The sequence below is a fragment of the Bos mutus genome, chromosome 17, assembly GCF_027580195.1.
Source record: "Bos mutus isolate GX-2022 chromosome 17, NWIPB_WYAK_1.1, whole genome shotgun sequence".
NCBI lineage: Eukaryota > Metazoa > Chordata > Mammalia > Artiodactyla > Bovidae > Bos > Bos mutus.
This window is the reverse complement of record NC_091633.1, coordinates 62,639,030-62,663,906: the sequence shown is the minus strand read 5'-3', so window position 1 is coordinate 62,663,906 and position 24,877 is coordinate 62,639,030. Positions and strand designations below refer to the sequence as shown.

The following is a 24,877-nucleotide window of genomic DNA, read 5'->3' as shown; positions in this document are numbered from 1 at the left end:
TCATGCCTGGAGAATCCCATGGACAGAGGAGCCTGGTGGGCTACAGTCCCTAGGGTCACAGAGTCAGACGTGACTTAGCCACTGAGCATGTAGCGTACGTGCATCCTGTATCATATCGTACTGAAGTTTTCACTTTCTGACCATTTAATTTCACATTTGGTTTTTTCCCTCATATAACTTGTGGAAAGTGCACATTTGTACTTCAGTCTTTCCTGAATTCTGACTCTTGAAGATAAATTCCCAAAAGGGGTCTTGCCAGATCAGAGAGTGATAATTTTTGAAGGTATGTGTCATAAAATTGTTTTTATAAATGTAGTACAACTTACATTACCATCAGCATTACTTCATCACTGACTCGATGGATGTGAGTCTCAGTGAACTCCGGGAGTTGGTGATGGACAGGGAGGCCTGGCGTGCTGCGATTCATGGGGTCGCAAAGAGTCGGACACGACTGAGTGACTGATCTGATCTGATCTGATGAGAGCAAAACATCCCTATAAGAAGCTGCACCAAGAATAAATATTCAGGAGGTGTTGCGGGATCTTACAACCTCAAAGCATCGTTGCGAAGAAACATTACTTACTAGTTATAGAGTAAAGGGTTCAGAGTTTTCCAGAAGAGTTTATTTGTATCTCAGATTGTAGCTAGCTGTTGGGTAGTTGAGAATACTAACACCCAAACGTGGTAGCTTGGGAATGGTACTGCAGGTCATTTTGCACGACAGGCGGGCTTTGGCACTGTGTCAGCTCCTCAGCGTGGCCGTGGCTTCCCATGGAGCAGACATTACAGCGACTGGGAGCTGGGCACAGCCAACCCCGAGGGGACCCTGTCGGGCTTTGTAAGTAACTGGCTGATCAGAGTGAGTGAAGAGTGAGCCAGGATGTAGGAGGGGATCCAGCACCGGCCCTAACTATTCCGGTCCTATGACATACTGCCAAAGCCATTTTGTAAAAATAAATTCTCACAGCAACTTTGATCCTGTCAAAACATTGGCTATTTAAAACTTTTCACTTGTCTGAGTTATAGATAATCAAGTTTTCCACATTAAAAAGTACATCATTGTCATTTATTGTTAGGATATTTGGAGCATGCTCGTTTTCAGTGTTAGAATTTTCCATAGTAGAGATTTTACATCCTTTTCATTGTATAAAGCACTCAAGGTATTTACCGTGTGCACTGAAGATTCGGTGTCATTATTGGATGCGTGTTTGCTTAGTTGTGAGAATATTGTGATTTATTTTGATGTCAGAAATAGGCATAGAGGGACTTCCCTGGCAGTCCAGTAGTTAAGACTCTGAGCTTCCACTGCAGGGAGACAGGTTCCATCCCTGATTAGGGAACGAAGATCCTACATGCCATTTGGTGTGGCCAAAAAAAAAAAAAAGAAATAGCTATAGAGTTTGCAATTGTTTTTACAAATGAGTGGCAATAGATGGCTTTGGATTTAAATTTTTCTTTTAGAATCTCCTGGATTATTAAGAATTCAGAAGCTAAGTTTTTGCTTTAGAACCAATGTGAACATTATCTCTAAAATCAGTTATCCTTTCTAGGAAATTACAGAACTGTTTGCAAGTGATTAATAATAACCCCCAAATCATGTTTCAAATATATGGACATGTAGTTTTTATAGTACTATACTTCTGTAAAATACTGTACAGAATGAGGGCTTTAGGTACTCAGGTGTCATTACTGTGTACATTTGAACCAAAGATGTGAAATATAGTTTTATTTATAGGCCATTTGTGGGAAAACATGGAGAACAATGTTCATTGTTGTTTTAGTCACGGGGTTTCCCAGGCAAGAATACTGGAATGGGTTGCCATTTTCTTCTCCAGGGGATCTCCCTGACTCAGGGGTTGAACCCATGTCTCCTGCATTGGGAGACAGATTCTTTATCACTGAGCCTCCAGGGAAGACCAAAACCATGTACATAATGAGCCCATAACATCTTTTCTGTGACTGATACTCAATAAAACTCTTAAATGTAAAATGGTCTCATATTTTAAGCCTGAAAAGATCATAATATTTTTTATGGAACTAAAAAGTGGGCAAGTTTAATATCATGCTGAAAATTGTGCACTTACATCTGAAACCGTGTTGATTCCTGGTGACGTGTGCCAAGATGGATGCCTCATCCCCCTCCATCGCCTGGCTCTTTCACTGCTACCTCAAACTATGTGAGATTTCTTTGGAAGATCTTTCCCCCACGTGTTCCTTCAGTTCTCACTTTTAACTGAATCCACTCTGTTGCTCTCAGTAGTCTGCTTCCTAAGTCAGAGTTGGAACTGCGATGCCAGCAAACTGCGATGTTTGCTCTTATAACAAAGTACGACATCTTTCAAGTAGAAGTCAGAATATTTGCAGCTTCTGTACGTGAGACCCTCCGTCACCTGCTTTCCTCCTAGGAAAGATGGAAGATGCAGGGTATATTAGCCATTTCCATGCAACCTAAACGAATGTGCTAGCAAAAAAAAAAAAAAAGCCAGCCATAGAATTTCAAGATCTGAGTTTTACCATTGAGCTTAGCAAGAAAATTGCTTTGCCCGGGGGTGTATTTACCATTTTGCACAACAGAGTACACAGAAGAAGGGGAAAGCCAGGCTGCAGCAAGGATGTCAAAGCAAATAAAGTGTAAAAACTGGAATATGAAAAACAGTTGAAAACTCAGCATAGCATAGTAGAAACAGCAAAGAATTCAGGGCTGAAACTGTGTCCCATTTTCGTAAATTACTGTGTAGTCTTGGCCACACCATTTACGTTCATTGTTCTTTCATTTCTAAAACCAAGAATAAACCCCAGGTCTGTCCTCAGATTTCAAAGGAGTTTAGCTTTTAGCTAGATTTATGTTTTGCTGGTTCTTTTTAGTGCAAAATGTAAATTGAATGATTTTTTAATTGGTACAAAGTCTAGTAGGAGCCATACCCAAGTGTTTTATTATTGTCCACTAGGTCAGTTTTCTTGCAAATGTAACATGTTGGATGTTTTAAAAATACTTTTATATATCAAATTTTTCACTGAGTGAAATGGGCTTGTTATACATTTGGAGTTCTTTGGTACTAAGTATGGGTATGTTAAAAGTGACCATGTTTTATAGGGTTTTTTTAACAGATCATAATAAATCTGCTTACTAATCACAAGATAAATGTCATTGGACTATACCCCAAGGACTTTCTAAAGACTGAAATTTTTCCTTTTCTTGGTAACATATCCATCATATTTTGTCTTATTTTGGTATGGCTTATTCCTCACAGTTGGTAGTAAAAGAAACTCCCAGGTCATTTAAACAGGTAATTAATAGGACCATTTACTATTTTTTGCCTTTGAAACGTGTTAATTTTATTTGTTTTGGGTTGATGATGCACTTACTGTCTATGCTTATAGCTGCCAGTAGCTCAAAGCTGAATCATTCCAACAGTAAAAAAAAAAAAAAAACAACTCTGTATATTTAATTATTAGATATTTTTAACTAAAAACATGTGCTTTTTTTTGTAGAAAAGTTTCTTTATAAATTTGCTGAAATGCAAACTAAACAAAACTCTGAGGCAATAATGTATTTCTTTTAAAAGTCTGATTATTTGTCTGGAAAAATGCCAACTGTAGCTAAGTTGAATCATTTTATGAGACATTTATTTGAATTAATGGGATGTTATTTAGTAGAGTACATATAAAACTGTATATAACTTGTCAAAGAGAAAAAATTGTAGTTTTGCAATTTATTTCTTCGTCTTATACTTTTGCAAATGACTTTCAGGGAAGCTCATTCTAGTGTCCCTTCCGTGTTTTAATGCCTGCTGTGTTCCGAGCACTGTACTAGCTGCTGAACTATTGTGTAGCAGAGTCAGGCAATTAGTGCAGAGCTCATCATGGTGAGTGTTTAACAGCTGGCTCTCTGGGGGTGAAGAAAGCCCTGATTTCTAGCATTTGCAGATTTCTGTGGTGTAAATACTCCCACCATAGCTGGTTTCAAGCAGTGAATGTGATGTTACTGAATTTCAGGTTAAGAAAAGGGGCTGAGTAGCATGTGGTTATGTAATATCTCCACCGAAAGAACGTAGAGAAAAATGGAGTAAAATAATTAGGAAGCAATGAGTTTTGTTTTTTTCTTTTCTTTTCTATGTATACGTGTAAGATGTGCTTAAGTAAAAGCTTGCCATTTTAGTAGACTAAGCATTGAAAAGATAGCACTTTTATCTTTGTGGCTTATTATAGTTTGTGGAAAGTTAATAGCTTTAAGATTCTTTCTGTGTAAACTCTGCCATATTTAGCTGATTCTAAGTTTTATATAGAAGTTTTATTTATAAATAGCAATATATAACTTGAAAGTGAAAGTAAGTAAGTGTTAGTTGCTTAGGCGTGTCCAACTCTGTGCGACCCCATGGACTGTAGCCCATCAGGTTTTTCTCTGTGGAATTCTACAGGCAAGAATACAGGAATAAGTAACTATTTCCTTCTCCAGTGGATCTTCCCAACCCAGGGGTTGAACCCGGATCTCCTGCCTTGCAGGTGGATTCTTTATTGTCTGAGCCACCAGGGAAGCTCATAAAACTTGAAAGCTATTCTTTATTTTTGGTAACAGAAAAATGTTACATTTTTGTGATTGAAACTCTATTATTGAGAACTTGTGATGTTCCACGCTGTGGACTAGTTTCTGGGAATATAGAGTTGAACAGGACAGATACGATTTCTGTGCTTATTAAGAGTTTAGAAAGAAAATTATACAGTAAATAAATACTTATCAACATCATTTGGTTTATCAGAGTTATAAAGCTGAGACTACTACAAAAATGTGCATTAGAAGAATTGTAGCCTCCTAACTGTAGCCTCCAAGGACATATAGGAATTCTATTCCTGAAGGACATGTATGAGTTAAGTACATAAAGGTGGTGTTAAGTTGGGAGGAGTTGTTTGCATCAGGACAGGGGAAAGATTGTGGTGGCTAAAGCCACAAAGGTGGTCCAGATTGTTGAATTTAGCAATGTATTTTAAAGACTTACAGTCCATAAAATTTACATTGTAATAAATATCTTGTGGGTGAGAGATATGTGTGTATGTGTAGGAAGCTCTTGTGTGTGAATATGTACATATATATATGTGTGTGTGTGTGTGTGTAGAAAGCTCTTATATAGTGTGGGGAAAAAATGATGATAGCTAGGACTCATGATGGAAAGAAATTTTTTTATTCCAGAAATATTTAGGATGTAGAATCTACTGCTTAGGAAGCAATGAGTTTTGAGTACTTATTACTTTTTTGTGCTTCCCTGGTGGCTCAGTGGTAAAGAATCTGCCTGCAGTGTAAGAAACCCAGGTTCGATACCTGGGTTAGGAAGATCCCCTGGAGAAGGACATGGCAACCCACTCAAGTATTCTTGCCTGGAGAATTACTTTTTTAAATGCAGTTAATTATTTCTTAGTTGATAGAAAATAATTTTTAATAATAGCAGTCTGGTAACAACCAATTGGCAGAATTCCTGAAAATTTACAATTTGGTTTCATGACCCAGGGAAAGCCGTCTCAATGCGCTACGAAGGGACAAGCCAAATAAACGATGAAAACGTGGTGTGTTCAAAGCAGTGATTGCCGCACATGTGTGTGTGCACACGCGCCCGTGTACTGCTTTAGGAAGTGTGGTCACTAGTGACTTTATCGAGAAATGGCCATTTCAGCAACTTCCCGAAGGAGGTGAAGGAGACAGTCACGTAACCTTTAGGGAAGGACACTCCAGGCAGAGTGGACAGTGAGTCCAAAAGCCCTGGGCAGGAGTGACTTGGCACATAACACATTCATTATGGAGACCAGCGTGGCTGTTGCAGACTAAGTGATGAGCCGATACCTAGGCTCTTGTTGGCTGTTAGTAGGACTTGGACAGGTAATTGGGCAAGGAAGGAAAATATTGGGAACTTCTGAGCAAATGAATGATGGTGTCGCAGGATGGCTCTGGCTGCTCCTGATTCTACGGGATGAGGACTAGGTGTGAAAACCTGTTAGGACACTAATGCAGTAATCGCTTGGATGATCATCTGGATGGAGGTGGTAACAAGTGACCAGATTCCAGGTCTATTCTGATGGTACAGTTGATTGGATTTGCTGACAGTGGGGTATGAGAGAGAAGACCATGACTCCGAGGCTTGTCCTTCAGCATCTGGAAGAATAGAGATACAGTTAATTGAGGTGGGGAAGGCTGCTGCAGATTTGGAGGGGAAAAGTGTTTTTTTTTTTTTTTATATGTTATGTTTGAAGTAGCTGTTAGGCATTTAAGTAGGTACATTGAGCGGGCAGTTGGATTTCAGGATCTGCTGAGAGATTGGCTTTGAAGATAGAAGTCTGAGAGTCCTGAGAATAGAGATGGGTGAGGTTACTAAGAGAATAGAGAAAAGGTCAGGAGTAATCTAACAGAGTGGGAAGATGGGGAGGTGATGAAGTAGCCCAAGCTACATAGCCTGGCATTAGAAGGCAAATAAAGGACTTCCCTGGTGATGCAGTGGCTCAGACTCCATGTTCCCAATGGAGAGGGCCCAGGTTTGATTTCTGCTCAAGGAACTAGATCCCACGTGCTGCAGCGAAGATCAAAGATGCCATGTGCTGCAACTAGGACCCAGTGCAGCCAAGTAAATACGTAATAATAAGGGGGAAAAAGACAGTTAAAGGGCATGGTGTGGGAAAGCAGATGAAGTGCATGTTTCAAGAAGAGAGTGATCAAATATGCTGCAGGTTATAGGTCGGATAAGGTAGGAACTGAGAATCCTCCGGCACACCTGGAATGTGAGGGTCATTGGTGACCATGGTGAGAACATGACTGATCGTGTTCAGAGAGGTCATGAGAGTACGGGAGGAGAGAGATTGGAGACCCAGAGCATTGGGATTTTCTCCTTAGTTTTGCTGTGAAGGCAAGCAGAGACATTGGTGGTAGCTGGCTGGGGAAATGGAGTCAGAGTGTGTTTCTTTAAAAAGAAAAACGATTGCATCCTTGTATGCTAATGGCAGGGAACCTAAAGGTGCAGACTGAGGTTCAGATTCATTTCTGAGCAGGCATAAGGATGTGGGGCGCTGGGACACCAGGGGACACTGACACTCGGCATTCATCAGAAGCATCGTTGGGGCCTCTATGGAAACACGAGGGAATGTGGAGTCCATGAATGCAGGTGGGCAGATGCCCTGGTGGACACCTACAAGAGGTCTCTTCCAAATGCCTGTGTCTTCTTAGTTAAAGGGAAAGGGTGAATTAGTCGTCTATGTCTACATAAGAGCAACTAGAGTAGGAAACTGCTCTGGGCATCCGAGGAGATTAGGGGGCTGCACTGAGGTTCACATGCATTTGTCAATCTTGAAATTAAAATGAAATCCATCTTCTTGGCATTTTATGTAGCCGTGTTCAGCAGCATGGATGCAGGGGTGGAATTGGTGGGTGGAGACTTGGATTATAGCAGGGTTAGGGTTTTGCTAGGCAAAGTATGATGAAATGAGATAGTAAGAGGAACTGAGGATTTATGCAATAGAAGAGATTAAAATGTGTATGGGAATGAAATAATATAATTCTGGCATAAGTCTATGCTGGTATTTTAGGAGGTAGCTCAAAACAATTTTTGTTAAAAGAACCATTGCAGTTATTAATGTGGGTGAATCATATCGCATTTATTTATAGTTCTTAGAGGCAAAGACAGTATTTTTATAAGCCCTGTGATCCCTTTTCTAATTTTCTCCTCCACCCCACCTGCCACCCCACCAGGCAAAATCTTTATGTTGGGTTGGCCAAAATGTTAGTTTGGTTTTTCAAAGGATGTATGGGAAAAACCCAAATGAACTTTTTGGCCAACCTAATATATCTGTTTGTTCATTTCTGGCTCATTAAACTTGTATTGATTAAATGCCCATGATGGTCGAGGAGTGTCATCTACGTGTTCACTTGACACAGTCTATGAGTTTTATAATCATTGTGATAAGAGATCAATAGGGAGTCAAATTATTTAAATTCACATACCACATCACTACATGTGAACTTGAACAATTCCCATGGTCTTCCAAGGTCGTTTGAAGATTTCTGAAGTCTGTTCCTGCTTATAAAAACACTATACCCTTTCCCCCAAGTTTCTTTATTGTGGTTAAGTACACAAACATAAAATTAATCATCTTTGCCATTTTTGCACGTACAGTTCACTGGTATTAAACACATTCGCAGCATGCTTCTGTCACCACAATCCATCTTTGGAACTCTTTTCATCTTTTAAATCTGCAATGTACCCACTAGACACTGTATCTTTTAAACACTGCATCTTTTTTTTTATTTAAGTATAGTAGATTCACTGTGTTGTATTAGCTTTTGGTGTACAACAAAGTAATTCAGTTATACATATACATATATCAGATCAGATCAGTCGCTCAGTCGTGTCCGACTCCTTGCGACCCCATGAATCGCAGCACGCCAGGCCTCCCTGTCCATCACCAACTCCCGGAGTTCACTGAGACTCATGTCCATCGAGTCGGTGATGCCATCCAGCCATCTCATCCTCTGTCGTCCCCTTCTCCTCCTGCCCCCAATCCTTCCCAGCATCAGAGTCTTTTCCAATGAGTCAACTCTTCTCATGAGGTGGCCAGAGTACTGGAGTTTCAGCTTCAGCATCATTCCTTCCAAAGAAATCCCTGGGCTGATCTCCTTCAGAATGGACTGGTTGGATCTCCTTGCAGTCCAAGGGACTCTCAAGAGTCTTCTCCAACACCACAGTTCAAAAGCATCAGTTCTTCGGCGCTCAGCCTTCTTCACAGTCCAACTCTCACATCCATACATGACCACAGGAAAAACCATAGCCTTGACTAGACGAACCTTTGTTGGCACAGTAACGTCTCTGCTTTTGAATATGCTATCTAGGTTGGTTATAACTTGCCTTCCTAGGAGTAAGCGTCTTTTAATTTCATGGCTGCAGTCACCATCTGTAGTGATTTTGGATCCCAGAAAAATAAAGTCTGACACTGTTTCCACTGTTTCCCCATCTCTTTCCCATGAAGTGGTGGGACCAGATGCCATGATCTTCGTTTTCTGAATGTTGAGCTTTAAGCCAACTTTTTCACTCTCCACTTTCACTTTCATCAAGAGGCTTTTGAGTTCCTCTTCACTTTCTGCCATAAGGGTGGTGTCATCTGCATATCTGAGCTTATTGATATTTCTCCCAGCAGTCTTGATTCCAGCTTGTGTTTCTTCCAGTCCAGCATTTCTCATGATGTACTCTGCATATAAGTTAAATAAACAGGGTGACAATATACAGCCTTGACGAACTCCTTTTCCTATTTGGAACGAGTCTGTTGTTCCATGTCTAGTTCTAACTGTTGCTTCCTGACCTGCATACAAATTTCTCAAGAGGCAGATCAGGTGGTCTGGTATTCCTATCTCTTTCAGAATTTTCCACAGTTTATTGTGATGCACACAGTCAAAGGCTTTGGCATAGTCAATAAAGCAGAAATAGATGTTTTTCTGGAACTCTCTTGCTTTTTCCATGATCCAGCGGATGTTGGCAATTTGATCTCTGATTCCTCTGCCTTTTCTAAAACCAGCTTGAACATCAGGAAGTTCACGGTTCACATATTGCTAAAGCCTGGCTTGGAGAATTTTGAGCATTACTTTACTAGCGTGTGAGATGAGTGCAATTGTGTGTTAGTTTGAGCATTCTTTGGCATTGCCTTTCTTTGGGATTGGAATGAAAACTGACCTTTTCCAGTCCTGAGGCCACTGCTGAGTTTTCCAAATTTGCTGGCATATTGAGTGCAGCATTTCACAGCATCATCTTTCAAGATTTGAAAGAGCTCAACTGGAATTCCATCACCTCCACTAGCTTTGTTCGTAGTGATGCTTTCTAAGGCCCACTTGACTTCACATTCCAGGATGTCTGGCTCTAGGTCAGTGATCACACCATCATGATTATCTGGGTCGTGAAGATCTTTTTTGTACAGTTCTTCTGTGTATTCTTGCCATCTCTTCTTAATATCTTCTGCTTCTGTTAGGTCCATACCATTTCTGTCCTTTATCGAGCCCATCTTTGCATGAAATGTTCCCTTGGTATCTCTGATTTTTTTGAAGAGATCCCTACTCTTTCCCATTCTGTTGTTTTCCTCTATTTCTTTGCATTGATCGCTGAAGAAGGCTTTCTTATCTCTTCTTGCTATTCTTTGGAACTCTGCGTTCAGATGTTTATATCTTTCCTTTTCTCCTTTGCTTTTTGCTTCTCTTCTTCTCACAGCTATTTGTAAGGCCTCCCCAGACAGCCATTTTGCTTTTTTGCATTTCTTTTCCATGGGGATGGTCTTGATCCCTGTCTCCTGTACAATGTCATGAACCTCATTCCATAGTTCATCAGTCACTCTATCTATCAGATCTAGGCCCTTAAATCTATTTCTCACTTCCACTGTATAATCATAAGGGATTTGATTTCGGTCATACCTGAATGGTCTAGTGATTTTCCCTACTTTCTTCAATTTAAGTCTGAATTTGTCAATAAGGAGTTCATGGTGTGAGCCACAGTCAGCTCCTGATCTTGTTTTTGCTGACTGTATAGAGCTTCTCCATCTTTGGCTGCAAAGAATATAATCAATCTGATTTTGGTGTTGACCATCTGGTGATGTCCATGTATAGAGTCTTCTCTTGTGTTGTTGGAAGAGGGTGTTTGTTATGACCAGTGCATTTTCTTGGCAAAACTCTATCAGTCTTTGCCCTGCTTCATTCCATGTTCCAAGGCCAAATTTGCCTGTTACCCCAGGTGTTTCTTGACTTCCTACTTTTGCATTCCAGTCCCCTATAATGAAAAGGACATCTTTTTTGAGTGTTAGTTCTAAAAGGTCTCGTAGGTCTGCATAGAACCGTTCAACTTCAGCTTCTTCAGCGTTACTGGTTGGGGCATAGACTTGGATTACTGTGATATTGAATGGTTTGCCTTGGAAACTAACAGAGATCATTCTGTCGTTTTTGAGATTGCATCCAAGTACTGCATTTCAGACTCTTTTGTTGACCATGATGGCCACTCCATTTCTTCTGAGGGATTCCTGCCCACAGTAGTAGATATAATGGTCATCTGAGTTAAATTCCCCCATTCCAGCCCATTTCAGTTCGCTGATTCCTAGAATGTCGACATTCACTCTTGCCATCTCTTGTTTGACCACTTCCAATTTGCCTTGATTCATGGACCTGACATTCCAGGTTCCTGTGCAATATTGCTCTTTACAGCATCGGACCTTGCTTCTTTCACCAGTCACATCCACAGCTGGGTATTGTTTTTGCTTTGGCTGCATCCATTCATTCTTTCTGGAGTTATTTCTCCACTGATCTCCAGTAGCATATTGGGCACCTACTGACCTGGGGAGGCCCTCTTTCAGTATCCTATCATCTTGCCTTTTCATACTGTTCATGGGGTTCTCAAGGCAAGAATACTGAAGTGGTTTGCCATTCCCTTCTCCAGTGGACCACATTCTGTCAAATCTCTCCACCATGACCTGCCCGTCTTGGGTTGCCCCACGGCATGGCTTAGTTTCATTGAGTTAGACAAGGCTTTGGTCCTAGTGTGATTAGATTGACTAGTTTTCTGTGAGTATGGTTTCAGTGTGTTTGCTCTCTGATGCCCTCTTGCAACACGTACCATCTTACTTGGGTTTCTCTTACCTTGGTTGTGGGGTATCTCTTCACGGCTGCTCCAGCAAAGCGCAGCCATTGCTCCTTACCTTGGACAAGGGGTATCTCCTCACTGCCGCCCTTCCTGACCTTCAACGTGGGATAGCTCCTCTAAGCCCTCCTGTGCCCGCACAGCCACGGCTCCTATGTGTCTGCATATATATATATATATATACACACACACACATTTGTTTTCATGTTCTTTTCCATTACGGTTTTCCACAGGGTATTGAATATAGTTCCCTGTGCTATACAAGACCTTGCTGCTTATCCATTCTGTATACAGTAGTTTGCAGTTGCTGGTCCCCAACTCCTGATCAGCACCCCCAACCCCGTCCTTGTTCTTTGTCAGTCTGCTTCTGTTTCGTAGATAGGTTCATCTGTGCCGTATTTTAGATTCCATGTAAAAGTGATGAGCCACCTGGTGGCTTAGCAGTAATGACTCTGCCTGCCAATGCAGGAGATATGGGCTTGATCCCTGGGGCAAGAAGATCCCCTGGAGAAGGAAATGGCAACCCACTCCAGTATTCTTGCCTGGGAAATCCCATGGACAGAGGACTTGATGGGATGCAGTCCATGGGGTCGCAAAGAGTCGTATACAACTTAGTGACTAAACAACAACAAAATATAAGTGATCTCATATGGTATTAATATTTGTCTTTCTCTTTCTGACCTACTTCCTTAATATGGTAATCTATAGATCCATCTATCTAGCTCCAAATGGCATTCTTTCATTCTTTTTTATGGATGAGTAATCAATCGTTCATTGTATATATGTACCATATCTTTTTTATCCATTTATGTGATTTTCGTGTAAAAGGTATTTTAGTAGTTGTTCTTTGTCATGCACAGATTTCACATGCTGAGTCCAGCTGTTACCTACCAGTCTCTTTTTCCATCCTCCTGTTAATCTGTAAGTTAAAACATCAGGCAATTATGTTGAAAATTATAAAGTATGATAGAAATATAATACAGAATAATTGATTAATTTCTTGCTATTTAATTTTTGCATTCTAGTAGAATACATTTTAACTGCAATTATAAGTTAGATCTGAAATTGTCAAAAATGCTGCAAGAGAGAATTCAACAGAAAAAACTATCTTAAGAAGGAAAATTCCTTCAAAGATAGTTGTCATTTGGCTTTGCCAAGTTTTATCTTGTTTTATTTTTTTACCTAATATAATACAATAATAAATTCTCCTAGTGTTTAAATATAACTTGGTTTCTTATTAGTGAGGGAGCAATATAAAAAATTTAAATTCAAAAACCCTAATCTGTCACAAAAATATTTGTTAAAAGGAAAATCTTTGCTCTTTTACTATGTTTGGAATAGAACTATGTCAAAAGCTATCACATTTAATCCACTCATTTTATTGAAAGGGACACATAGTTGTAAACAAATATTATCTCTTATGAGTTTATCTACTACAGAATTGCTTTTATCATTTCATTTGCCCCATAAGGCGTATGTGCTATGATCTATTTTTAATGCTTTGCAGCGTATTTATAGGGTGAAATTATGCATTTAAAGCTATGGTATGTGTTCTGAAACCATCTGTTAGAACTTATTGGAAACCATAAACTTCTTTTATTAATGTGTTTCCTTATTTGGGGGGCTTAAACATTAGGCTTCCCTGGTGGCTCAGATGGTAAAGAATCTGCCTGCAGTGCAGGAGACCTGGGTTCAGTCCCAGGGTGGGGAAGATCGCCTGGAGAAGGGAATGGCTGCCCACTCCAGTATTCCTGCCTAGAGAATTCCAGGGACAGAGGAGCCTGGCGGGCTAAAGTCCATAAAGTCACAAAGAGTCGGACATGACTGAGTGACTAACATGTTCACACTCCTAGGCCAGAACTGAGAAAACGAGAAACACTAAAAATGAGTTAAATTGTGTTCTCCCACAAGGGGATTCAAATTGCTCTGTGTTCAGTCATATTTCATAATCATTATTGTATAAAAAGAAACTCTTAAATGATTTCCCAAAGCAGGAAAAAAAAAAGTTTGACTGGTTAATAGTAATTTGGTATTTAAAGTTCAGGATATGTTGGAGGGAATATTCATAATAGACTTGTCCTCAGATTTAGGAATGATAAATCTATTTATTTGAAAATTCTCTTAGCTAAGTTAGAAAGGGTACAGTAGGGGGTGGATTCACAAATGAATACAACAGAGTCCCTGATTTTAAGGAAGTTTAACTGAGCTATAAAATATGCATAATACTTTATAACCAAGAGTTATGATGTCTCAAAAGACAGTTGTTAAGAATTTTGTACAAATTGATCATAGTTTGTTTCAATGAGATCAGTAAATGTATAGGTAATGATGCTAAGAAAAGTATTCTACTTACATTTTCTTGACTTTGATCCCTTTGGAAAAGTTAAGATATGTTCTCTTTTCTCTCAATTCTTCTTTTTTATTAGCTGGGAAATTTTATCTCTGTTTTGAAAGTATATTAAATCCTCCCTTCCCCCAATTGTGGAAATGTTTATGGATGACTTTCAGTGTTAAAATAAATATACTCCCTCAAGAATTGCAAGTGCAAATATTTCATTGACTTACTGTAAAAAGTTAAGGATGAATGAGGAGAGAGGCCTCCAGGTACAGTTCTCATCATTGCTGTATAACAGCCAGCAAGAGGGAGAGACAGACACCACTGATTCAGAATTCATCTCGGCACTCCTGTTTCAAGTTCATATATAAATGTGTGTAAGTGAAACGCATGTGTGGAGGTGCTATGTAGAATTGATGACAAAATATACCTGGGCCAGCAGACCCTCTTCAGTTCACTAAAATCAAGAAGCTTATGTCTCAGAATCTTTCATTTAATAGTCATTTCATTTTCTTCTTCTCTTAGTATTTTTCCTGAATTTATTCTGGATTTTCAAGTGTGAGCAGAAAGGAAGGTGAAATATAGAAATTCATTTTACTTGCATCAGAGTATGAAACAGTCATGTTGTTATTTTTAAAAAGTGAAAAACAAACAGAAAACCCATTGGCATCCTGAGAAAGAGATGGTTGGGCTTTAGTTTCCACTACAAAATTTAGTAAGCTCCATTTAGGAATCTTATTTCCCAAGAGATCTGGAATATAAAATTGTTCTTGAGCTTTGAAAAAAAATCCAAACAACAAAAAACAAACAAAAACAAAGTAAGGATTGTACGGAAAACTAAAGGGAAGTGACAGGGGTCTGGTTTTCTTTGAGTAGGATTGTGACAGACTAACCTTGCTCCTGGTTCTTCCCCAACAATTACTTGAATAAGCAAGGCCTTTGAGGTGAATTATCTTTATCTGCAAATTTTTACTGTAAAGTCTGAAGATCTTTTTAATTTTTTGGGCATAGTTGATTTTCAGTGCTATGTTAGTTTTAGGTGGATAGCAAAGTGATTCAGTCATGCCTTCAGTTATGCACAGATACATTCTTTTTTAGATTCTTTAGCTTTCTTGGGGGCTTCCTAGGTGGCACTAGTGGTACGAGAACCTGCCTGCCGATGCAGGAAATGGAAGAGATGCAGGTTTGGTCCCTGGGTGGGGAACATCCCCTGGAGGAGGGCATGGCAAGCCCCTCCAGCACTCTTGCCTGGAGAAGCTCATGGACAGAGGAGCCTGGCGGGCTACAGTCCATGGGGTCACAGAGTCAGACATGACGAAAGCGACTTAGCTCGCACCCATATCTTAATCATGGGATCATGGCCTGCTGTTTCTGTAGGTTGTATGAAATGCAAGTTCCTTAGAAGTATTTGGTAAATAATTGTAGCAGAATCTGGACCAGAAGGTCTGTATACTTGGTATTGATTTTGTTGTTGTTGTTTAAAATTGTTAATGCTTATTGCCAGAGATGAAATAACCTGATATGTTTTATGTTTCCTGACATGACAATAAAGAAGGCCCAGCATCACCTTATATAGAATTCTCACAAAAAACAGCTTGTACGCTGGATTTTGGACCCTGTTTACTAAGTCTGTTTCCTGAAAAAAGATGGCTTTTTCCAAATGCAGTGAATAGTCCTTGGTTGGGTCCTTAACAAAGCAAAGTACAAAAGACATTTTGGGGACAGCTGGGAGAATTGTAATATTAACTATATGTTAGATACTATTGAATTAAAGCCAGTTCTCTTAGGTATGATAATAGAATCATGTATATGTAGGGGAATGTTCTTAATCTTAGAAGATACATATTGATATATATGAGGTATGAATTTATTATGTTTGCATGTATTTTCACATTTCACCAGAGGGGAAAAACTTTGTGTATTCATCAGGGTTCTCTAGAGAAACAGATCCAATTGTGTGTGTGTGTGTGTGTGTGTGTGTGTGTGTGTGGACTGATTGGTTGGTTGATTTTAAGGAATTAGCTGTTATGATTACATAGACTATTAAATCCAAAATCAGACTGGAAACCCAGGCAGAGCTAAGGTCACAGCTTTAAGTCCGAAGGCGGGCAGAATTCCCTCTTGCTCAAGGGAAGTCAGTCTTTCGTTGCATTCAGAATTTCAACTGATGGATGAGACCCATCCACGATTCCCAAAATTTTCTTGTGATCTAGGCTGCCTGATACCCGTGGCATCTTGTCACCCCGGTTCCAACTCTAACAGGCAGAAAAGCTAAGGTGCCCCAGGTGTCTATCTTAAAAATAAACCAGAAAAAGGGAATTCCCTGGTGGTCCAATGATTAGGACTCTGCCCTCTCATTGCCGAGCCCCTGGGTTCAATACCTGGTTGGGGAACTAAGATCCCACAAGTTGCAGGACATGGCCAAAACAAAAAATTAAAAAAAAAAAAAAGTCATTTCTTTAAAAAAAACATCAAAAGAATCATCTTCTCTCTTAAGTCCCAACATGTCAGCAAGAGGAACTTAAGAAATTAACAGAAGGAAAAACAGTCTGAGTCAAATGCATTAGAATCCAGAAAAAGTCTGTATGTCTCAGTCTCTAGTCTGCCTCTTGCTTCTGGACATTCACTTAATTTATGTCCCCTTTTGGGCGCAAATGTAGGTGGTACTGCCTAGAATAGTTGGTGATAGGCAGCAGAACAGTAACTCAGTTTGTGAAAATGCACCTTAAACTGTAAAGTGCTACGCAGGCAAATGCAAGGCAGAGATGCGGCGAGCACCGTGGGCCAGACGGCTCTCATGGACTTACTTCATTGTGAAATAGAGGCAGCTGCTGTCCTATTGTTAGTCGATCCTCAGAACCCCTTCCCTGGCCCTCCAGCTCCTGCAAATCTGTCTTTTCTAAGAACTCTGGGAGCAGTCGCTCACTTAGCCTTAAAATAAAGCATCTAGAATAGTCAGCACACATATTGAATCTATAACTTCCATGAATTTTTATAAAATACTCATAATCTTAAAAGAATGTTCACCTGTTTTCATAGTAGTAACTTGTCTTTAATTTCACATCCTCAAATTGAGTTAACCGCCTGTAAGCACCAGCTTTTTCCGAGCTCCGAGGCATACGTGCTCATGTATAAACAACGTGCTGTTTTGCTCCATTAGCAAGGAGCTCTTATATGGACGATTATAGATCAAGGTTGTCCTAAAGTTCCTCCAAATAGCCTTGTTTTCATTTTGGAGATTTTCAGAGGAGTCTTGGAAGTTGTAACATGTTTAAAGAAAGAACCGGAGACCTGACAGAAGGATCAAGTGGACTCTGCATGGATCTGCAGCCTTACCCCTGACCGCCTGTCCCAGGGTGCCCAGGTCTGGGGGGTAGGGGCAACAGGTGGGACTCTGTCTAGAGCCCCCCGGGAAAAGCTGCTCTTCAGCCTCTGCCAGCCTCTTTTGACTGTGGCTTCTGTCTGTACTCACTGTCTGCAAAAGAAAATTGTGGAGTTTTTTTTTATTGGAGCACAATTGATTAATGTGGTGTTAGTTTCAGGGGTACAGCAAGGTGATTCAGTTATACATACACATGCATCTTTTCTTTTTCAAATTCTTTTCCCAATTAGGCTATTACAGAATACTGAGCAGAGCTCCCTGTGCTATACAGAAAGTTCTTATTGGTTTTTATAATTGAGGGGAGTGGAGGAGAAAACCTTTATTTCATTCTAGATTCCTTGAGACAAAGTTAAGCAAGAATCCAAATTAATTAGGTGGAAAATTAATGACTTATTATTTCTCTTTTCAGTGTATATGTACCAGAAATTTGTACAAAAGTACTTTGCACTTTTTTCACTGTTTTGTGAATGAGAACATTTTTATTTTATCATTTCACTGACTGCCCAGGAACTGCAAGAAATGGTAAATTAATGGCAATATTATATTCAGATTGCTTAGTCATTATGGATTAATTCTAAATATGAAAGCCCTTATGGAGAGACGTAACATATTGTAATAGCCTTTGTAATTTCTTTGCAGCAGAAAAACTGGAATGTCTGTGCCTTGCTGAACTGGGATAAGTTGACAGTGGGTGAGGAGAGACACATTTGTTCTAAGACATCTACACAAATCTTTTGATCATCTTGTCATATCTCAGTATCTCAAGTCTCTATTACTGATTTTTAAACTAGCTGTGTGATTGCCAGTAAAGAGAAAACTCAGTTAGCAATTAATTTATTCTTCTTTTATCCCATTTCTTTGTTTCAGTTAAAAAGAAAATCTATAAATTCTAAAAGTAACAAGCAGTATACATCACCTCCAGTCATTCTTTCCCCTTATTCTCTTCCAGAGGCAATCCCTGCTCTGAGTTTTGTTTTGCTTCATTTTGTTTCACCATAGATAAGCTTTGTGTGTTCTAGAACTTCATATCAGTGGAGTCCTATAGTATGTTCTTGGTCCACTTATCATAATTATGAATAATTAGATTTATTCATATTGTGTAAAAAAGTGGCTTTTTATGGAGACATAGTATGCCATTGACCAAGGGATTCACTGGTGACTCAGTGGTAAAGAATCCACCTGACGATGCAGGAGACATGAGTTCAATCCATGAATCATGAAGATCCCCTGGAGGAGGAAATGGCAACCCACTCCAGTATTCTTGCCTGGAAATCCCATGGACAGAGGAGCCTGGCAGGCTACAGTCCATGGGGTCACAAAGAGTGAGACCCAACTTAACTACACCATCATGCAATTATACCAATAGTTTACCTCTTCTGTTAATAGACACCTAGGCTGTTTCCAGTCTCTGTTGAGAATGAAGCTTCAGTCAGGGTCCTGTATAGGGCTTTCTGTAGACGTGTTTTCATTTTCTTGGATGAATAACTAGTAGGGGAGGGTCTTGCCTGGAGAATCCCAGGGACGGGGGAGCCTGGTGGGCTGCCATCTATGGGGTCGCACAGAGTCGGACATGACTGAAGCAACTTAGCAGCAGTAGCAGCAGCAGGGGAATTGTTGGGGTGATAGGGCAGGTATGTGTTTAGTCCTCTAAGTAACTGCCAGACATTTTCCTAAGATAGATATAGCATTTTACACTCCCTCCAGCCTCAGAGTTTTTTTTTTTTCCTCTTTACATCCTCACCAACATTTCGTGTCATCTGACTTTTTAATTTCAGCTATTCTGGTGGATATAGACTGTATAACTTTTTAATATATGTGTAGGAATATTATTTTAAGTTATACTATCTGCATATTTTTGTGAATTAGAAACTAAATGGACTCTTCTCAAATTGGCACAGATATTTTGTTAATTGGTTTGAGTTGAGATATTCAACAGAGATAATAGATAATAATTAAGGATAAAAGATGTTGAAAGATAACTAGGCAATTATGAATCTTTAGCACATGAAATGTGGAAATTTATGTTTTTATAGGTTTGTTTGTTCATAAGCTAAGTTATTTATTCATTGATTCATTCATTCATAAATCACTTTTTATTTTTAATATTTTACATGATTGTGTGACAGTGCTGTCTGATAGAACTTTCTGTCCTGATGGATGGACATTTCATTCTGTGCTGTTATGGCAACATGTAACAACTGAATACTGGCTCATTAAGTGCTATTGAGCAGTGAATTTTTGTATTTTGTTTTAATCATGGCAAGTGGATACTATATTGGATAATGCATGTCCAAGCAAGTGTATTCAAGTATTATCTGATCTTATATTGTAAAATAAAGAAAACGTCTTCCTTACTTATATACTTGGAAGTGCAAGCCTAGCTGTAATCATTGTTCCTAATGTCACTTACATTTTTATATTTGGAATTTTTAAAAATTATTTTTATTGACACTTTTATTGAGGTAATTATTGATTCACATATAGTTGTAAAAATTAATAAAGGTCCTTTTTACCAAATATATAAAGAAGAGATAATACCTATCCTTCTCAAACTGTTCAAAAAAAATTGAAGAGGACAGAACACTCCCAAATTCATTCTACAAGACCATCATTATCCTGATACCAAAACCAGACAAAGACATTACAAAAAAAGCAAATTATAGGCGAATGCCTTTGATGAATATAGATGCAAATCTTCAAGACAATAGTAGCAAACCAAATCCAACAATATAAAAAGGGTCATACATCATGATAAGCTGGACTTTTTCTAGAACACAGGACAGTTCAACATTAGCAAATCAATTACTGTGAAACTTCACATTGACAGAAAGGAAGGATAAAAACCCACGATCATCTTAACAGAGTCAGAAAAAGCACTTGACAGGATTTAAGTGGCGCTAGTGGTAGCGAGCCTGCCTGCCAAAGCAGGAGACTTCAGAGACGCAGGTTCAGTCCCTGGGCCCGGAAGACCCCTTGGAGGAGGGCATGGCAACCCATTCCAGTATTCTTACCAGAAGAATCCCGTGGACAGAGTAGCCTGGTGGGCTACAGCCCATAGGGTTGCAAAGAGTTGTACATGACTGAAGCAACCTGGCATAGCACAGCAGCAACATCCATTCATGATTAAAAAAAGCTCTCAGCAAAGTGGGTAAAGAGAGAACATATCTCAGCATCATAAAAGTTATTTATGAGAAGCCCGCAGCTAACATCATACAGTGAAAAGCCAAAAGCCTTTCCTCTCATGCCCACTCTTGCCACTTCTATTTAACGTAGTATTAGATGTCTTAATCACAGTACTCAGACAAGAAAAATAAATAAAAGGCATTTAAGAAAGAAGTAAAATTGCCACTATTGCAGATGACATGACACTGTGTATAGAAAACCCTAAAGCTTCTTCCCAAAAACTATGAGAACTAATAAATTAATTCAGCGAAGTTGCAGGAGAAAAGATTAATATACAGAAACCTGTCACTTTTCTGTACACTAATAATGAAGTATTAGAAAGAGAAAGTTAAAAATTCTGTTAAAAGTTTCATCAAAAAGAATAAAATACCTAAGAATACACTTAATCAGAGAGATGAAAGACCTGTACTCCAAAAACTGTAAAACATTGATGAAGGACATTGAAGATGATACAAAGGAATGGAAAGATACCCCATGCTCTTGCAGTCATGTTTAAAAACAGTTGGACTATATGATGATCTTTTACTTTTATGAAGTTTGTTTCACGTTTTCTGTTCATATACAGTGCTTGTATTTCGTTTAATTTATGTTTTCCAATTACTCCATTGCTTCTTTTTTTTTTTTTGATGTTTTTTCCAAGGCTTTCTCAAGTGTAGTAGAAATGCCTTTGTGTGTGTGTGTGTGTGTGTGTGTATATATACACACACACACATATAAAATATTTATTTTAAAAAACTTACGAATTTTTGCCCTGCTAAAAAAATTATGACATTTTGTTTCTACTTGTTTGACTTAGTATGAATAGAATGCTAGATTTCTACTTTAATTAAAAAAAAATAGATACACAGTAAGCAACAGAGGTTTACTGTATAGCACAGGGAATTATAGTCAATATCTTGTAGTAACCTATAATGGAAAATAATCTGAAAAACAATATATGTGTATATATAACTGAATCACCTACCTGTGTGCCTAAAACATTGTAAGTTAACTATGCTTCAATAATATCTATATCTATATCTGTATATATATATAAAGAAAAAAAGATATCCCGTGCTCTTGGATTGGAAGAATTAATTTTGTTAAAATGGCCATATTACTCAAAGCAATCTATAGATTTAATGCAGTCCCTATTAGAATACCCATGGCATTTTCCACAGAACTAGAATAAGTAAGCCTAAAATTCACATGGAAAAAAATAAAATAAAATTCACATGGAGCCACAAAAGACTCTGAAATGCCAAAGAAATCCTGAAAAGTAAAGACAAAGCTGGAGGTATCATACTCCTAGATTTCAGACTGTGTTACAAAGCTACAGTAATCAAAACACCAGTGTCATATTGGCACAAAACCAGACACATAGATCAGTGGAATAGAATAGAGAGCCCAGAAATAAACTCACATACCTAGGTCAATTGACAGAGGAGGCAAGAGTATACAATGAAGAAAAAATAGTCTCTTCAATAAGTAGTGCTGGGAATATTGAACAGCTACATGTAACAGAATGAAATTAGAACATTTTCTAACACCATAAACAAAAATTAACTCAAAGTGGATTAAAGACCTAAATGTAAGACCTGAAACCATAAAACTTATAAAAGAGAACGTAGGCAGAACACTTACTTGACATAAATCATAGCAATTTTTTTTTTGCATCTGTCTCCTAAGCCAGAAGTAATAAAAGCAAAAATAAATAGGACCTAATTAAACTTAAAAGCTTTTGCACAGCAAAGTAAATCATTAACAAAATGAAAGAGAACCTATGTACAAAATGGGAGAAGATATTTGCAAATATTCTGATCAACAAAGGATTAATTTCCAAAATAGATAAACACCTCTGCTGCTGCTGCTGCTAAGTCGCTTCAGTCGTGTCCAACTCTGTGCCACCCCATAGACGGCAGCCCACCAGGCTCCCCCATCCCTGGGATTCTCCAGGCAAGAACACTGGAGTGGGTTGCCATTTCCTTCTCCAGTGCATGAAAGTGAAAAGTGAAAGTGAAGTTGCTCAGTCGTGTCCGACTCTTAGCGACCCCATGGACTGCAGCCTACCAGACTACTTAATTTCAAAAAAAAAAAAAAAAAAATGGCTCAGATTTTAAACAATCTTCCTGCAATGCAGAAGACCCAGGTTCAGTCCCTGGGTTGAGAAGACCCCCCGGAGAAGGGAATGACAACCCATTCCAGTATTCTTGCCTGGAGAATTCTTTGTACACAGGAGCCTGATGGGCTACAATCCATAGTTTTGCAAAGTTGGACACAACTGAGTGACTAACACTTTCAACAGCAGTGAAGAAATGGAAAGAAGACCTGAATAGACATATTTCCAGAGAAGCTACATGAATGACCAACAGGCACATGAAAAGGTGTTCAACTTTGTTAGAGAAATACAAACGAAAAAAACTAGATATCTCCTCACACCTGTCAGAATGGCCACCATCAGAAAGAAATCCACAAATAGCAAATGTAGGCAAGGATGTGGAGAAGAGGGAAGGAACCCTTGTACATTGTCAGTGAGAATGTAAATTGATACAACCAATGTAGAAAACAGGATGGAGGCTTCTCAGAAAACTAAAAGTAGAATCACCATTGTTGTTGTGTAGTCGCTGTCGTGTCTGACTGCAACCCCATGGACTGCAGCATGCCAGCCTCCCTGTCCTCCACCATCTCCTGCAGTTTTGCTCAGACTCATGTTCCAGTCAGCTCATCCTCTCTCACCCCCTTCTCCTACCGTCAGTCCTTCCCAGCATCAGAGTCTTTCCCAATGAGTTGGCTCTTTGTATCAGGTTGCCAAAGTATTGGAGCTTCAGATTCAGCATCAATCCTTCTAATGAATATTCAGGGTTGATTACCCGTAGTATTTACTGGTTTGATCTCCTTGCAGTCCAAGGGACTCTCAGGAGTCTTCTCCAGCACCTCAGTTCAAAAGCATCAGTTCTTTGGTGCTCAGCCTTCTTTATGGTCCAACTCTCACATCCGTACGTGACTACTGGAAAAACCATAGCTTTGACTCTACAGACCTTTGTCAACAAAGTGAGCTACCATATGATCTAGCAATTCACTCCTGAATGTATATCTGGAAAAAGTGAAAACATTAACTTGAAAAGATATATGCACCCCAGTGTTCATAGTAGCATTATTTACAATAATCAGTATATGAAAGGAAGTAAACCAGTCGCCCATGAACAGATGAATGGATAAAGAAGATGTGTTGTATATGTATACAATGGAATATTAGCCAGCCATTAAAAAAGAATGAAATTCTGCATTTTCAGCAATGTAGATGGACCTAGAGAATATTATGCTTAGTGAAATAAGTCAGAGAAAGCAGATACTGTATGATATCTCTTATATGTGGAATCTAAAAAAAATAAACAATTTATATGCAAAACAGAGGCAGACTCACAGATATAGAATACAAACTAGTGGTTACCAAATGGAAGAAGGAATGGAAAAGGGATCAATCAGGGAGGATATGAAATTAAAAGAGAAACTGCTGCTGCTGCTAAGTTGCTTTAGTCGTGTCCAACTCTGTGCGACCCCATAGACGGCAGCCCACCAGGCTCCTCCATCCCTGGGATTCTCCAGGCCAGAACACTGGAGTGAGCTGCCGTTTCCTTCTCCAACACATAAAAGTGAAAAGTTAAAGGAAAGTCACTCAGTCGTGTCTGACTCTGTGACCCCATGGACGGCAGCCTACCAGGCTCCTCCGTCCATGGGATTTTCTAGGCAAGAGTACTGGAGTGGGGTGCCATCGCCTTCTCCGAAAAGAGATACTACTATTTAGGAAATAAGCAACATACAAGCTCTATTGTATACCACAAGGAATTATACCCATTATCTTATAATAACTTTTAATGGAGTATAATCTATAAAAATACTGAATCACAGTGCTGTACACCTGAAACTAATATAATATTGTAAATCAATAAAGAAAAAGATCCTAAATGCCCTTCATCCACTTTCTCTCACATTTTGCAGAACTACAGTACAACAGAACATCAATACAAAGATAGAAACAAACCCCAAATTCCAAGTACTACAAAGGTATGTTTTATGTATATTTGATATAACTCAGTTTATTTAGAACAGTAACAGCCTATATAAGCATTTATTCTGCTGGTCAGTTGTTCCTGCATCTAAAATGGAATAGCTGATTCAGACCTCCTCCTCTTTATACTGTTAGAAGCTTTTCATATGTTCCTTTTATGTTTTAGGCACATACGCTTTTTTAATTGGTCAGATCGTTACTAAGCAGATTGAAGTCATAAAGACAATGAATTATTAAAAAACAAGCCAGTCTTCTTAAGAATGAAGTCATTTGGTTTCAGTGATGATGTGCTT

At 39.0% G+C, this 24,877-nt stretch overlaps 1 protein-coding gene across 6 annotated transcripts in view; it reads left to right on the top strand.

Moving 5' to 3' along the window:
• NR3C2 (nuclear receptor subfamily 3 group C member 2) overlaps positions 1-24,877 on the top strand; it is a 452,700-nt gene that overhangs the window by 151,357 nt on the left and 276,466 nt on the right. For 3 of the 6 annotated variants that reach the window (XM_070386627.1, XM_070386626.1, XM_070386628.1), the window contains exon 3: positions 24,515-24,580. The exons of the other annotated variants lie outside the window; for them this stretch is intronic. In XM_070386627.1, coding sequence (XP_070242728.1) covers positions 24,515-24,580 — 66 coding nt within the window. The remainder of the gene's footprint in view (positions 1-24,514; positions 24,581-24,877) is intronic. 6 annotated transcript variants of the gene reach the window in all.